Below are 15025 nucleotides of genomic sequence, written 5' to 3'. Positions count from 1 at the left end.
CATTCAAACCTTCTTTCTACATTTAATTCTGTTAATGGAAGCTTCATTCAAACAATCTGGATTGATTTGACGTTCCAAAACAATAGCTGATGGCAAGTCTGTATAAACGCTGTGGCCAACGTGTGACGTCTCTTACGTCAACAGAGTTGTTTACAGGTCTAGTCACCAGGCAACGCTGTCACGCTTTCAGCCTTACTGATGACGTCATGATCGATTCCTCGGGGCCCGCGAGACGCACGTATCTCAGCCACTCTATGAAATTTTAACTCGTTGGTTGCTACTTGCGACTTCTAGTCGCGACTTGTCACTGAAATCGCAGAAAGCAGTACGGAATTCGGCCAACAGATGGCTCACGGCGTTGAATGTGAAATGCTACTTGCGACTGCTAACTGTGACTGAAATCGCAGTTAGATTTTGTAAAGTTGTTATTGTGATATCTGTGACTTCTCAGTCACTGTGATTTCTAACAGAAACGCGATTTCCTGCCCACCACTACTTCTGTGTCATAGGACTGTTTTACTGCTTTAGATTGCCTGTCGAATCTTTGTGGCAGTTTCCTCTTCATCGTCAGTTGAGGTGGCTTATTTGGAATGTCAAACACTGTGGGTACTGCATTCCACGCGAGTTTGTTGTTGTCTGCGTTCATGAACTGGTTTTGTTCGAAATGTAGCGAACAAAACCTAGCGTATTATTCATGTAAACTGGGTCTTTCTTCATAAGGTCTTCTCGTCTGCTACTAACAAGCCTTTTTCTGCTCCTAAAAGTTGTGTCTTCTTCCTGTTGTTGCTGCAATTTATTGCGCTACAAACTCTCCCGCCAGTAAAATCCATTGTATAAAACGAAATAAACAACCACTATTCTCTTTCACGATCGCGCCGAACTCACAGTGACGCCGCAGTGTAACCTACCGGCCGCTTGGGGCGCTGTAGGCAACAAAATCGAGGCGAAGTGTCGCGACTCGCGAGTGTTGACTGTGCTTGACTGCTTGTATTAAGTGGCTAATGGCTTCACTGGTGGAAGTCTATGTTTCGTAACCTGAGTGTTCAGAATGTGAATTCATTTGCGCTCTTAGTCAAATAAATAAGTTGTGGTATACTAACAGTACGACTAAGTGTTTGAAGTTCTTTCATTTGTTCATTCATCCATCCGTCCATCCAAGTTTGAAACCTTGCGAGTTAGTCTGTTTTTTAGTATCCTAGATTCTTATATGATCCGGGATAGTATCCAGAATGCTCTACGTGGTTGGTTTGGGGCTGAGCGATGTGAAAGATATCACAGTAAAAGGGTTAGAAGTGGTCAGAAGGGCTGATAGAGTGTACCTCGAAGCGTACACATCTATTTTGTGTGATGGGAAGGAGGCGTTAGTACGTTCAAGTTAATTGTGTTTTGAATGAAACCAGTTTTTGTTTTCTTTGTAAGTAATTGATAAAACTTTGCAGGAACAATTTTACGGCCGTGACCTGATTATTGCGGATCGTGATTTAGTTGAACAACGGTCGTCCGAGATCTTGGAAGCAGCCGATGTTAAAGATGTTGCTTTTCTGGTCGTGGGCGATCCGTTCGGCGCTACAACACACACAGATTTAGTACTTCGAGCGAAAGAAGCAGGGGTTGAATGTAAAGTAATTCACAATGCTTCTATACTGTCAGCGATAGGATGCTGCGGTCTACAGGTACAGCTGTAGTAATTTCTATTTTTCTCGTATATAATGCCCTTATATGAGGATTTTCAGTGGCTCAGGTGGAGAGGAGGTTAAATGATCTTGCATATATTAATTATAAGCAAGTTGGCAATAATAACACACAACATATGTGGGAGTACGACAGTTTGTCATTGAACATAAAGATTTGTTCTGTGGTATTTTCAAAAGGCAAAAAAGAAATGCAAGGATATTGTGAACGATAGATATTGGACACCTTGTATGCACAGCTGCATATAATGTGATTTTCAAGTGACAAATTTGAACATAATACACTGTTGTTGTTGTTGTGTTGTTGTTGTTGTTGTGGTCTTCAGTCCTGAGACTGGTTTGATGCAGCTCTCCATGCTACTTTATCCTGTGCAAGCCTCTTCATCTCCCAGTACCTAATGCAGCCTACATCCTTCTGAATCTGCTTAGTGTATTCATCTGTTGGTCTCCCTCTACGATTTTTACCCTCCACACTGACCTCCAATGCTAAATTTGTGATCCTTTGATGCCTCAAAACATGTCCTACCAACCGGTCCCTTCTTCTTGTCAAGTTGTGCCACAAACTCTTCTACCCACTTCTATTCAATACCTCCTCATTAGTTATGTGATCTACCCATCTAATCTTCAGCATTCTTCTGTAGCACCACATTTTGAAAGCTTCTATTCTCTTCTTGTCTAAACTATTTATCATCCATGTTTCACTTCCATACATGGCTACACTCCATACAAATACTTTCAGAAAAGACTTCCTGACACTTCAATCTATACTCAATGTTAACAAATTTCTCTTCTTCAGAAACGCTTTCCTTGCCATTGCCAGTCTTCATTTTGTATCCTCCCTACTTCGACCATCATCAGTTATTTTGCTACCCAAATAGCAAAACTCCTTTACTACTTTGTGTCTCATTTCCTAATCTAATTCCCTCAGCATCACCCGACTTAATTCGGCTACATTCCATTATCCTCGATTTGCTTTTGTTGATGTTCATCTTATACCCTCCTTTTAAGACGGTGTCCATTCCGTTCAGCTGCTCTTCCAAGTCTTTTGCTGTCTCTGACAGAATTACAATGTCATCGGCAAACCTTAAAGTTTTTATTTCTTCTCCATAGATTTTAATACCTACTCCGAATTTTTCTTTTGTTTCCTTCACTGCTTGCTCAATATACAGATTGAACAACATCGGGGAGAGGCTACAACCCTGTCTCACTCCCTTCCCAACCACTGCTTCCCTTTCATGGTCCTCGACTCTTAAAACTGCCACCTGATTTCTGTAGAAATTGTAAATAGCCTTTCGCTCCCTGTATTTTACCCCTGCCACCTTCAGAATTTGAAAGAGAGTATTCCAGTCAACATTGTCAAAAGCTTTCTGTAAGTCTATAAATGCTAGAAACATAGATTTGCCTTTCCTTAATCTTTCTTCTAAGATAAGTTGTAGGGTCAGTATTGCCTCACGTGTTCCAACATTTCTACGGAATCCAAACTGATCTTCCCTGAGGTTGCCTTCTACCAGTTTTTCCATTCGTCTGTAAATAATTCGAGTTAGTATTTTGCAGCTGTGACTCATTAAACTGATAGATAATACACTAAGGACACATACACTATCAAGATAACGGGGCTATTCTCATACTCTATTCACTGGGGTTTTTGATGTGGAAAAAAACCAGTTTACATAAACGTGACTAAAGTCACCTCGAGCAGTATCAACATGCTTCATTCAACAAGTTATAACTAATTCAGTACTCATTCTTGCCTTAATTGAACCAGTACTTCATGTTACAGGGTTCATTAAACTGCTGTTAATTCATTGCAAGTTCTGCAGTGTAATTATCAAATTCCAAATGTTGGTGCTGGTTAATAATTGTAGGTCAGTACACATGGTAGTAATAAGATTCACAATTTCCTCTCAAGATGATGAGGAGGAGGAGGAGGCTTGCTGGATCATACCCAATGTTTCGACCATGGCACAGCCAGCCATCAGGCACGTTGATGTACTCCCATAGTTGTGCATGGCAATAAGGCTTATTCTGTGATCAAAGTATTGCCTATGTGTGGCCTGGTGATCAGTATATGAATTAAAACAGCGTTGAGTGGAGTAGCATTTGCTTATAATGAATGACTTTCCACAAAAATATGTGAGCGCTGTAAAGAACGAAGTGTGGCAAGAAGTTCTTGCAAAGGTAATGGTCTGCCATACCAAAAGATATCAATTTTCTTTTAACATAAATACTGTGCACAAATTTTATATGACCAAGATGATACAATTGTGTTGATTTATGAAGTAATGTAATGAGGTTACTTGAATAGGTTAATATTTTATTATGTTGACTACTACAAACACAGTGATTGATGTTTCACCGCCAGGCCCGGCCATGGTGCCAAATGTGAGATCCTGATGGGGCCAGTGATGGCAGTGAAGATGTTAAGTAAAAGTGTTTCCCATGACTAGGCTAAATACTTATCCTAGCACATTTTCCTTCTTTATGATTTGTCTTCCCTTCTCCATCCCCTTGTCTTGATCTAGCCAGCTCAGCTCTCTGCTGGTTATTTGTTTAATTTAATTTTTTGCCTTCTCCTATTTTCTTTTCCATAACACTGGGTTACATCCAGCTTCTCAACTAGGTGTACATTGCTTATTTTACTGTTATTCCTCAATAACCTAGAACAACTGAATTTAACTTATATGATGTGGCAACCACCATGTTGAGTAATTTAAGGATTTTAGCTTGATCATCATCAGTTTTGATGGATTTTGCACTGAATATATCTAAAAGACTTGCATAAACTTGAGCTGATTTTCAGGTCCATATATAAATTGGTGTAGATCATCTTCTGCTGAAGCACTACAGTCCTTGGAGAGCCTTGACTTTATCAATTTTCCACCATACTTCTCAGTTTTTTCAACTGTTTTCTACCCTTGGACTACCATACTGGTGAGATTTTCTATTACATCATCAATCAGCTTTCTTCTAGGTCTCTTTTCACTAAGCTGGATGGGTCACACTTCTCATCATTTTCTTAAATTGTATTCTATCTTCCGCCATTCCTTTCACGTGCCCTGGCCATCATATTCAGTATAATTTGACAAATTTTACTATATTTCTTCCTTGTATTAATGCCTATAGCTCAGTAATATGATGTATCTTCCAGCCTTCTTCCTCCTTTATTGGACAAGAAATTTTATGTAATACCTTTAGTGCAAGGGTTCTTAAAGTATTCCTGTCATCTTTTGACCCATATGTGACAACTGTGTGAACTCGAGTGTTAATTATATACTAAGAGTTTCATCCTTTTGGAACAAGACTGGTTCTGAAGGGATGTAAATAAGCAAAGTAAGCTCTGTTCTCTGACTGCAAGATATTAAGGACCCCAAGTAATTAAAAAAGGACAGTCCTTTGAAACACATCCTATTTATATTTATCATCATCAAATCATCCTGAATTCTTTTGTTTCTTCTCACATCTATTATTTCTTCTGCAGCATCATTAATTGTTTTTATCAATCCCGCTCCACCTTGCACCTAATCCTGCTGGAGGCTCTTCATTGCTCAATTTAGTGTTAGTTGGTATTATTTTGATTTCATTGGGAGTTTTAAGTTTTTCTATATTACATTTCATCCTCGTTTTTGGTTCTGTTTTTGTTTAGCAATGGTAGTTTCTTTCTCAACCACAAAGTGATCTGAGTTACAATTTGGCCCTTTGCAGTTCTGTATGTCTATCGTTCAGGTGGATTGGCTGGGATTCACTAAAGTATGGCAAAGCTGGTTGACTATTTCAATGACTGCAGGATTTCATGCACACAGACAAATCCTTTTGTGTGGGAAGCAGGTGCTCTTAATTATTGTGTTATTCTTTGCTGCAAATTGGCACTGTAGAACTCCTTTCTCGTTGTTTTCTTTGTGCTATGATTGTCCTCCAGAGACTCCTTGTTGTTGCTCATTATTCCCTATTTTTGTATTGGAATGACGTACTACTAACATCAAATCATTCTTAGGTACTACATAACAAACTTTTTTCAGGTCTACATAGAGCTGCTTTTATATATATATATATCTGGTGCATGTGCATTTATTACTGATATGTTCCCAAATTTCCCTTTTATTGGCTGGCCACACACGAACAAATTTAGCAGTGGGCTAAATATATTTTCAATGGATTCTTGAACACTTGCAGCCCCTAACTGTGTGTTAGTGGAGACACGACCCTCCAACCACCTAGCCACAGACTCTGTTGCAACTTCTGAAATCTGTTGCCGATGGCCTCTAGCCTGTTGAACATGCACCACAGTCATGGGTCCATGGATAAATTGTGGAAATATGGCAATTTGCCCCCACACACAAATGGACCTGGCCTGCGGATGGATTGGTGAGACTAGATCCGACAGGCGGGGCCTGTACATTAGTGGGAAATAACAGGCTTCAGATTGCGTGGCCAAAGCCATCAGAGATACCAGCATTACAGGCCCACAGTTCTGACCCATCATAGAAATCCACTTGTGTGTGGCCAGCTGCTCCAAGTTTGCACATTCTTTTATTTATGGGTTCAATTTCTAATAAGCCTTTCCTAGTTTTCTTCACTATTATAAACCCTGTTCCAAACTGGCTGATTCTTTCCTCTGGCCCACTAGATACCAGTGAGTTCTCAGGTTTGTCAGTCTGCCCGATCCCATGCCTTTTTATTCCTTGTAGCTGTACATCATACACACAAACTGAATGTGAACCAACTGCATGTACAGTTACACATTACCTGGAATATAATTCACAAAATTATGAAAATCCAATTTCAGTCAATTTATTTTTTAACCAATAAACACTTTTTCATATAGCTCAGTAGCAAGTAATGTTCTCTCAGAACTTTTTCTCTGTCTACTCTAATGGAAATAGCTCTTTCTCTGTGGACAAATTTGACTAAGTTATTGAGCTTAATAAATTTCCAAAATTCAATGCCAAATGTTTTAAGCCCACTTCTTTTCATGCTTTCCCTTTGCATTGTCCCAGTCAGTATTGCTTTTTTTCTGTTTCATTCCTTTGTGAAACACAAAATTCATCCAGTCTTTTTCATGGACCAGTCCTGGGGAATTATGGTCAAAATAGGATTCCTGTATGATTTGTATATAACTTTTAATTTTTTTATCAGCTTGCAATCGGTTGCTACAATTCACTATGATCAGGTCCATGAAGTTCATCAGTTTTCTTCATAATTGCATTTTCAACATGATGCATATTTTACTTTTTAGTGGAGACTATAATAATAGAATCTTCAACATGAGGCAGATTTTGCATTTTAGGGAAGACTAGTGCTTCTTGATAGAAGCATATACACTCCTGGAAATTGAAATAAGAACACCGTGAATTCATTGTCCCAGGAAGGGGAAACTTTATTGACACATTCCTGGGGTCAGATACATCACATGATCACACCGACAGAACCACAGGCACATAGACACAGGCAACAGAGCATGCACAATGTCGGCACTAGTACAGTGTATATCCACCTTTCGCAGCAATGCAGGCTGCTATTCTCCCATGGAGACGATCGTAGAGATGCTGGATGTAGTCCTGTGGAACGGCTTGCCATGCCATTTCCACCTGGCGCCTCAGTTGGACCAGCATTCGTGCTGGACGTGCAGACCGCGTGAGACGACGCTTCATCCAGTCCCAAACATGCTCAATGGGGGACAGATCCGGAGATCTTGCTGGCCAGGGTAGTTGACTTACACCTTCTAGAGCACGTTTGGTGGCACGGGATACATGCGGACGTGCATTGTCCTGTTGGAACAGCAAGTTCCCTTGCCGGTCTAGGAATGGTAGAACGATGGGTTCGATGACGGTTTGGATGTACCGTGCACTATTCAGTGTCCCCTCGACGATCACCAGTGGTGTACGGCCAGTGTAGGAGATCGCTCCCCACACCATGATGCCGAGTGTTGGCCCTGTGTGCCTCGGTCGTATGCAGTCCTGATTGTGGCGCTCACCTGCACGGCGCCAAACACGCATACGACCATCATTGGCACCAAGGCAGAAGCGACTCTCATCGCTGAAGACACGTCTCCATTCGTCCCTCCATTCACACCTGTCGCGACACCACTGGAGGCGGGCTGCACGATGTTGGGGCGTGAGCGGAAGACGTCCTAACGGTGTGCGGGACCGTAGCCCAGCTTCATGGAGACGATTGCGAATGGTCCTCGCCGATACCCCAGGAGCAACAGTGTCCCTAATTTGCTGGGAAGTGGCGGTGCGGTCCCCTACGGCACTGTGTAGGATCCTACGGTCTTGGTGTGCGTCGCTGCGGTCCGGTCCCTGGTCGACGGGCACGTGCACCTTCCGCCGACCACTGGCGACAACATCGATGTACTGTGGAGACCTCACGCCCCACGTGTTGAGCAATTCGGCGGTACGTCCACCCGGCCTCCCACATGCCCACTATACGCCCTCGCTCAAAGTCCGTCAACTGCACATACGGTTCACGTCCACGCTGTCGCGGCATGCTACCAGTGTTAAAGACTGCGATGGAGCTCCGTATGCCACGGCAAACTGGCTGACACTGACGGCGGCGGTGCACAAATGCTGCACAGCTAGCGCCATTCGACGGCCAACACCGCAGTTCCTGGTGTGTCCGCTGTGCCGTGCGTGTGATCATTGCTTGTACAGCCCTCTCGCAGTGTCCGGAGCAAGTATGGTGGGTCTGACACACCGGTGTCAATGTGTTCTTTTTTCCATTTCCAGGAGTGTATGAGCATATCCAAACATAAATCACCTTGTCCATTAAGCAGCTGTTGTTCTTCTAAAGAAAATTCTTTTAAGGTTTTGTACACAGTTAAATGGCAAACAGAATTTACAACATTTTCAAAACTACAAGAATTTAACTGGTCTACTTTAATTCCATACCACAAATTCACTTCTGACATTGCTATGACAAGTTTCAAGTCACTACAGGCAGTAACCGTTTTTTGGAATCTTAAACTCAATGTATAGAATAATTCATGACATCAATGAAGCCGTAAGGCAATACTGCTTCAAACACATTTTGCAAAAGAAACAGGAGTCAGGCATGAGTTAACAAACAGTATGTAAATGTACAGATAAAAGCCCAATACTTGAACAAAATTTCAGATGAGGTGGCCTTGGAACAAAAATAAGCGTTTCACGTAGATGTAAATGAGTTCTTTTCAGCACTATTAAAAATTAGAAAATCAGAGGTGACAGTTTTAAGATACATGGTACCAAAGATAGGCAAAATTGGTACTTTTGGCATTTTTGGCTATATTTGGTATCTGTTAACAAAATGGTAACATGTGTCGGAAAGTTCATAATTCATTAACTTCCTGACTGCAGAGAGACACTACCCTGACAGATGGTCACGTTTCCGGTGCCCTTTAATCCCTACTTAGCTGTCATTAAAATATGGGGAAAATTTTTAAGCAAGCCTCAAAAGAGATTTGCCATGAGCATTGCTTTCTGATCTTCATATGTGTCTGCAGAATGAATTTTCACTCTGCAGTGGTGTGTGCGGTGATTTGAAACTTCATGGCAGATTAAAACTGTTGTGCCAGATGAGACTCAAACCCTGGATCTTTGCCTTTTCCATGCAAGTGCTCTATCAACTGAACTATGTAAGCATGACTCGTGTTCCATCCTCACAGCTTTACATCCACCAGTACCTTTTTCCTGTCTTCGAAACTTTGTGGGCGTTCTTGTGCATATCTGTGGGACTAACAATTCAGAAAGAAAGGAGTTTTCATCCCTTCCAGAAATGAAGACATGAGGCTATGCTAATGCTAAATCTATTACCACAACCTTAATTTTGTATTCTGCAACTCAACCAAACTGTCACTTCCGAACCTAACCTTGACTAGTATTAGGTTATCACTACAACAAAATTTCAGGGAGGGGGACTATCGCGCACTAGCCCAACTTTGACATTGGGAATTTTCTCTGTAGCAGATACCTATAATTCATCTGCATATTCTTAAGTTTTAAGTTCTTATATAATCATGTGTCCCATTACTCTGTTTGCTTGCTTTCTGGCCTTGTTTCAATGTTACATCTATCCTGTCTTGTCTGAGCCTCCTATGTTAGTTGTATGTTTTCTTCCTCTGTCCCAGTTTCTGTTTGCACATGGTTGACTGTTTTGCTGTTTTCTGCCACATTCCGGTTTTTGTGTTTGTGTATGAATTTGAAGAATGTTATCCTTGCATTATTTGTAAATGTATGCACCATTGTGTTTGATGGGTATGGAATGATGATAATTAAAAACATGATGGAGTGCAAAGTAATGCATATATGAAAAAAACGTACTAGTGAAAAATGTGTTAACGTTAGGTGTGAAATAGTGTGTCCCAGAGAGAGAGCATGGCATCAGTACTGTAGTAATGGAACTGTTCGTAGGAAAATTCAGTTTAAAATTAAATAATAGCAAGAAAGAAATCCAATAACAGTAATTTCATTATCTTCCATAAACATTTCCATCATATGCACAGTGCTTTAGAGAGTAGTGTTTGTGATTGATAATGGTATAACTTACTATAATGTAAGCACTCACAATCTTCTAAAGGTTTTGTTTAATTGATAGGCACATAAAAAGGAACTACTCCAATATCAGTTTTAAACAATCTTTCAGTTCAGTTTTTCATGTCCTATACAGAGTTTTTCAGTATCACAGTGCTGTTACATGATGTTTTCCAGTGCAGATAATGAAAGCTGGAAGTATAGTCATTGAAAATAATTGCATAACTTGAAAAGTTACAGCTGTTATCAATTTGAAGATTGGTTTTTGCATCACAGTGCTTTAGTAGGTGTGATCTTATTGGTGGTAGTATGCCTTTGCTTTCCTTAGACCTCTGTAAAACTTATCTAGCCAGTTATAGTGAGACCTACAGTGTGATATGGTCCCTGAATGCAGAGATCTTCCTGCCCTCGACTACGCCATGGTAAGGATTTCAGATCAAAAGATGAAGAGAAAAGTTGTTTGCCAAGTATTTGGTGTGCTCTAGCGTGGGCAAAGACTCCTTTGAGATGAGTAAACCATTGTTCTTTATTGCATGCACTGAAGACAAGTTTTTTGTATCTCCAGGTACTTGAAAGATGACGGTGAACATGATGAACAGTCTAAGATGTGTGTCTTTCATCAAGCTTTGCCATGTACTGGCTATAACTATGCCTGAAATAAATCCAGAGGCTCATCTATGTTAGGGATTTCATTCTACGAATGACGATGAATTGCGCAAAGTCCCATGGTGTGAACTTCATCTCAACCCTCCACTATCACCATACACACATAAAATGTTTGAGGTTTGGGCATATTTTTTCATACTGTACCTGTGAGCCCCAACTATGTGGACTACGGAAGGATAAATACAAGAGGGAACTATCTTCTGTGTGAATTAACTGCTCAGGAATGCACTCACATGGATCACCAGCCTGTCCTGCATTTGAGAAGGAGAAAGGGATGCAAAATAGAAAATGATCAACTGTTTGATATACCTAGATGATGGAAGGAAATCTAAAAGACTTCACCATTTTGTAATCTCATGTAGGTGAGTTAATATTGTGACAGTCTTTGACATAATCTAGGTAAGGTGATCAATACTTTACCTCCAAGTCCTAGTGCCATCGCCACACAAACAACTCATGTAATAGAGAAGACATCTCCTCTAGGGTCCAAAACTTAACTATCATTTAAAACCACCTGATCACTGCAGCCAGATAATCACAATTTTTCTGTGGTATCCCCAGAAGAAAGATCCCCCAACTGTGGTTCCTCCCTTCGAGATCCACAAAAGGCTCATACCAATGCACTTATCTTCTGTTTCTGCATTGAAAGGAGTATAGCTGTCACATCCATGATACTTTATAAGCCACTCTTCCTCCCTTGGGTGTACGAAGTCGTGAGGACATAGGGAAACTTGGTCATTTTAGGGTGGGTATTCATTCAGTAAAGCCTGGGATTCCAAGGCTGGTGAAGACTGTCTTGTATAATTATAAACTCTGGATGTGCTTCAGCAATTACTTTGTGCACTTTGGAGTATTGTTTGTCACAAGGATAAAGGATCTTAGCTTGTTGTTGTTGTTGTTGTGGTCCTCAGTCCTGAGACTGGTTTGATGCAGCTCTCCACGCTACTCTATCCTGTGCAAGCTTTTTCATCTCCCAGTACCTACTGCAACCTACATCCTTCTGAATCTGCTTAGTGTATTCATCTCTTGGTCTCCCTCTACGATTTTTACCCTCCACGCTGCCCTCCAATACTAAATTGGTGATCCCTTGATGCCTCAGAACATGTCCTACCAACCGATCCCTTCTTCTGGTCAAGTTGTGCCACAAACTTCTCTTCTCCCCAATCCTATTCAATACTTCCTCATTAGTTATTTGATCTACCCATCTAATCTTCAGCATTCTTCTGTAGCACCACATTTCGAAAGCTTCTATTCTCTTCTTGTCCAAACTAGTTATCGTCCATGTCTCACTTCCATACATGGCTACACTCCATGCATATACTTTCAGAAATGACTTCCTGACACTTAAATCTATTCCCTTAACAGATTTCTCTTCTTCAGAAACACTTTCCTTGCCATTGCCAGTCTTCATTTTATATCCTCTCTACTTCGACCATCATCAGTTATTTTGCTCCCCAAATAGCAAAACTCCTTTACTACTTTAAGTGTCTCATTTCCTAATCTAATTCCCTCAGCATCACCCGACTTAATTAGACTACATTCCATTATCCTTGTTTTGCTTTTGTTGATGTTCATCCCATTCAACTGCTCTTCCAAGTCCTTTGCTGTCTCTGACAGAATTACAATGTCATTGGCAAACCTCAACGTTTTTATTTCTTCTCCATGAATTTTAATACCTACTCCTAATTTTCCTTTTGTTTCCTTTACTGCTTGCTCAATATACATATTGAACAACATCGGGGAGAGGCTACAACCCTGTCTTACTCCCTTCCCAACCGCTGCTTCCCTTACACGCCCCTCGACTCTTATAACTGCCATCTGGTTTCTGTACAAATTGTAAATAGCCTTTCGCTCCCTGTATTTTACCCCTGCCACCTTTAGAATTTGAAAGAGAGTATTCCAATCAACATTGTCAAAAGCTTTCTCTAAGTCTACAAATGCTAGAAACGTTGGTTTGCCTTTCCTTAATCTTTCTTCTAAGATAAGTCGTAAGGTCAGTATTGCCTCACGTGTTCCAGTGTTTCTACGGAATCCAAACTGATCTTCCCCGAGGTTGGCTTCTTCTAGTTTTTCCATTCGTCTGTAAAGAATTCGTGTTAGTATTTTGCAGCTGTGACTTATTAAGCTGATAGTTCGGTAATTTTCACAGCTGTCAACACCCGCTTTCTTTGGGATTGGAATTATTATATTCTTCTTGAAGTCTGAGGGTATTTCGCCTGTTTCATACATCTTGCTCACCAGATGGTAGAGTTTTGTCAGGACTGGCTCTCCCACGGCCATCAGTAGTTCCAATGGAATATTGTCTACTCCGGGGGCCTTGTTTCAACTCAGGTCTTTCAGTGCTCTGTCAAACTCTTCACGCAGTATCATATCTCCCATTTCATCTTCATCTACATCCTCTTCCATTTCCATAATATTGTCCTCAAGTACATCGCCCTTGTATAGACCCTCTGTATACTCCTTCCACCTTTCTGCTTTCCCTTCTTTGCTTAGAACTGGGTTTCCATCTGAGCTCTTGATATTCATACAAGTCGTTCTCTTATCTCCAAAGGTCTCTTTAATTTTCCTGTAGGCGGTATCTATCTTACCCCTAGTGAGATAGGCCTCTACATCCTTACATTTGTCCTCTAGCCATCCCTGCTTAGCCATTTTGCACTTCCTGTCGATCTCATTTTTGAGACGTTTGTATTCCTTTTTGCCTGTTTCACTTACTGCATTTTTATATTTTCTCCTTTCATCAATTAAATTCAGCATTTCTTCTGTTACCCAAGGATTTCTACTAGCCCTCGTCTTTTTACCTACCTGATACTCTGCTGCCTTCACTACTTCATCCCACAAAGCTACCCATTCTTCTTCTACTGTATTTATTTCCCCCATTCCTGTCAATTGCTCCCTTATGCTCTCCCTGAATCTCTGTACAACCTCTGGTTCTTTTAGTTTATCCAGGTCCCATCTCCTTAAATTCCCACCTTTTTGCAGTTTCTTCAGTTTTAATCTACAGGTCATAACCAATAGATTGTGGTCAGAATCCACATCTGCCCCTGGAAATGTCTTACAATTTAAAACCTGGTTCCTAAATCTCTGTCTTACCATTATATAATCTATCTGATACCTTTTAGTATCTCCAGGGTTCTTCCATGTATACAACCTTCTTTCATGATTCTTAAACCAAGTGTTAGTTATGATTATGTTGTGCTCTGTGCAAAATTCTAACAGACGGCTTCCTCTTTCATTTTTTAGCCCCAATCCATATTCACCTACTATGTTTCCTTCTCTCCCTTTTCCTACACTCGAATTCCAGTCACCCATGACTATTAAATTTTCGTCTCCCTTCACAATCTGAATAATTTCTTTTATTTCATCATACATTTCTTCAATTTCTTTGTCATCTGCAGAGCTAGTTGGCATATAAACTTGTACTACTGTAGTAGGTGTGGGCTTCGTATCTACCTTGGCCACAATAATGCGTTCACTATGCTGTTTGTAGTAGCTTACCCGCATTCCTATTTTCCTACTCATTATTAAACCTACTCCTGCATTACCCCTATTTGATTTTGTGTTTATAACCCTGTAGTCACCTGACCAGAAGTCTTGTTCCTCCTGCCACTGAACTTCACTAATTCCCACTATATCTAACTTCAACCTATCCATTTCCCTTTTTAAATTTTCTAACCTACCTGCCCGATTAAGGGATCTGACGTTCCACGCTCCGATCCGTAGAATGCCAGTTTTCTTTCTCCTGATAACGACGTCCTCCTGAGTAGTCCCCGCCCAGAGATCCGAATGGGGGACTATTTTACCTCCGGAATATTTTACCCAAGAGGACGCTATCATCATGTAATCATACAGTAAAGCTGCATGCCCTCGGGAAAAATTACGGCTGTAGTTTCCCCTTGCTTTCAGCCGTTCGCAGTACCAGCACAGCAAGGCCGTTTTGGTTATTGTTACAAGGCCAGATCAGTCAATCATCCAGACTGTTGCCCTTGCAACTACTGAAAAGGCGGCTGCCCCTCTTCAGGAACCACACGTTTGTCTGGCCTCTCAACAGATACCCCTCCGTTGTGATTGCACCTACGGTACGGCTATCTGTATCGCTGAGGCACGCAAGCCTCCCCACCAACGGCAAGGTCCCTGGTTCATGGGGAGCCCAAATTTGAAAGTAGG

The 15025-nt window shown here is 41.1% G+C and overlaps 1 protein-coding gene across 2 annotated transcripts in view; it reads left to right on the top strand.

Moving 5' to 3' along the window:
* Positions 1–936: 936 nt before the first annotated feature.
* Positions 937–15025, top strand: part of LOC124794973 (diphthine methyl ester synthase) — an 89330-nt gene continuing 75241 nt past the window's right edge. Inside the window, exons 1-2 of one of the 2 annotated variants that reach the window (XM_047258704.1) lie at positions 937–1364; positions 1440–1673. In XM_047258704.1, the coding sequence (XP_047114660.1) occupies positions 1230–1364; positions 1440–1673 (369 nt within the window). In that variant the 5' untranslated portion in view covers positions 937–1229. The remainder of the gene's footprint in view (positions 1365–1439; positions 1674–15025) is intronic. The other variant, XM_047258703.1, reaches the window with a different exon arrangement.

Source organism: Schistocerca piceifrons, chromosome 4, assembly GCF_021461385.2.
Source record: "Schistocerca piceifrons isolate TAMUIC-IGC-003096 chromosome 4, iqSchPice1.1, whole genome shotgun sequence".
Classification (NCBI taxonomy): Eukaryota; Metazoa; Arthropoda; class Insecta; order Orthoptera; family Acrididae; genus Schistocerca; species Schistocerca piceifrons.
Note: the sequence above shows the minus strand (reverse complement) of the source record. Positions and strands in the feature narration are given on the sequence as shown.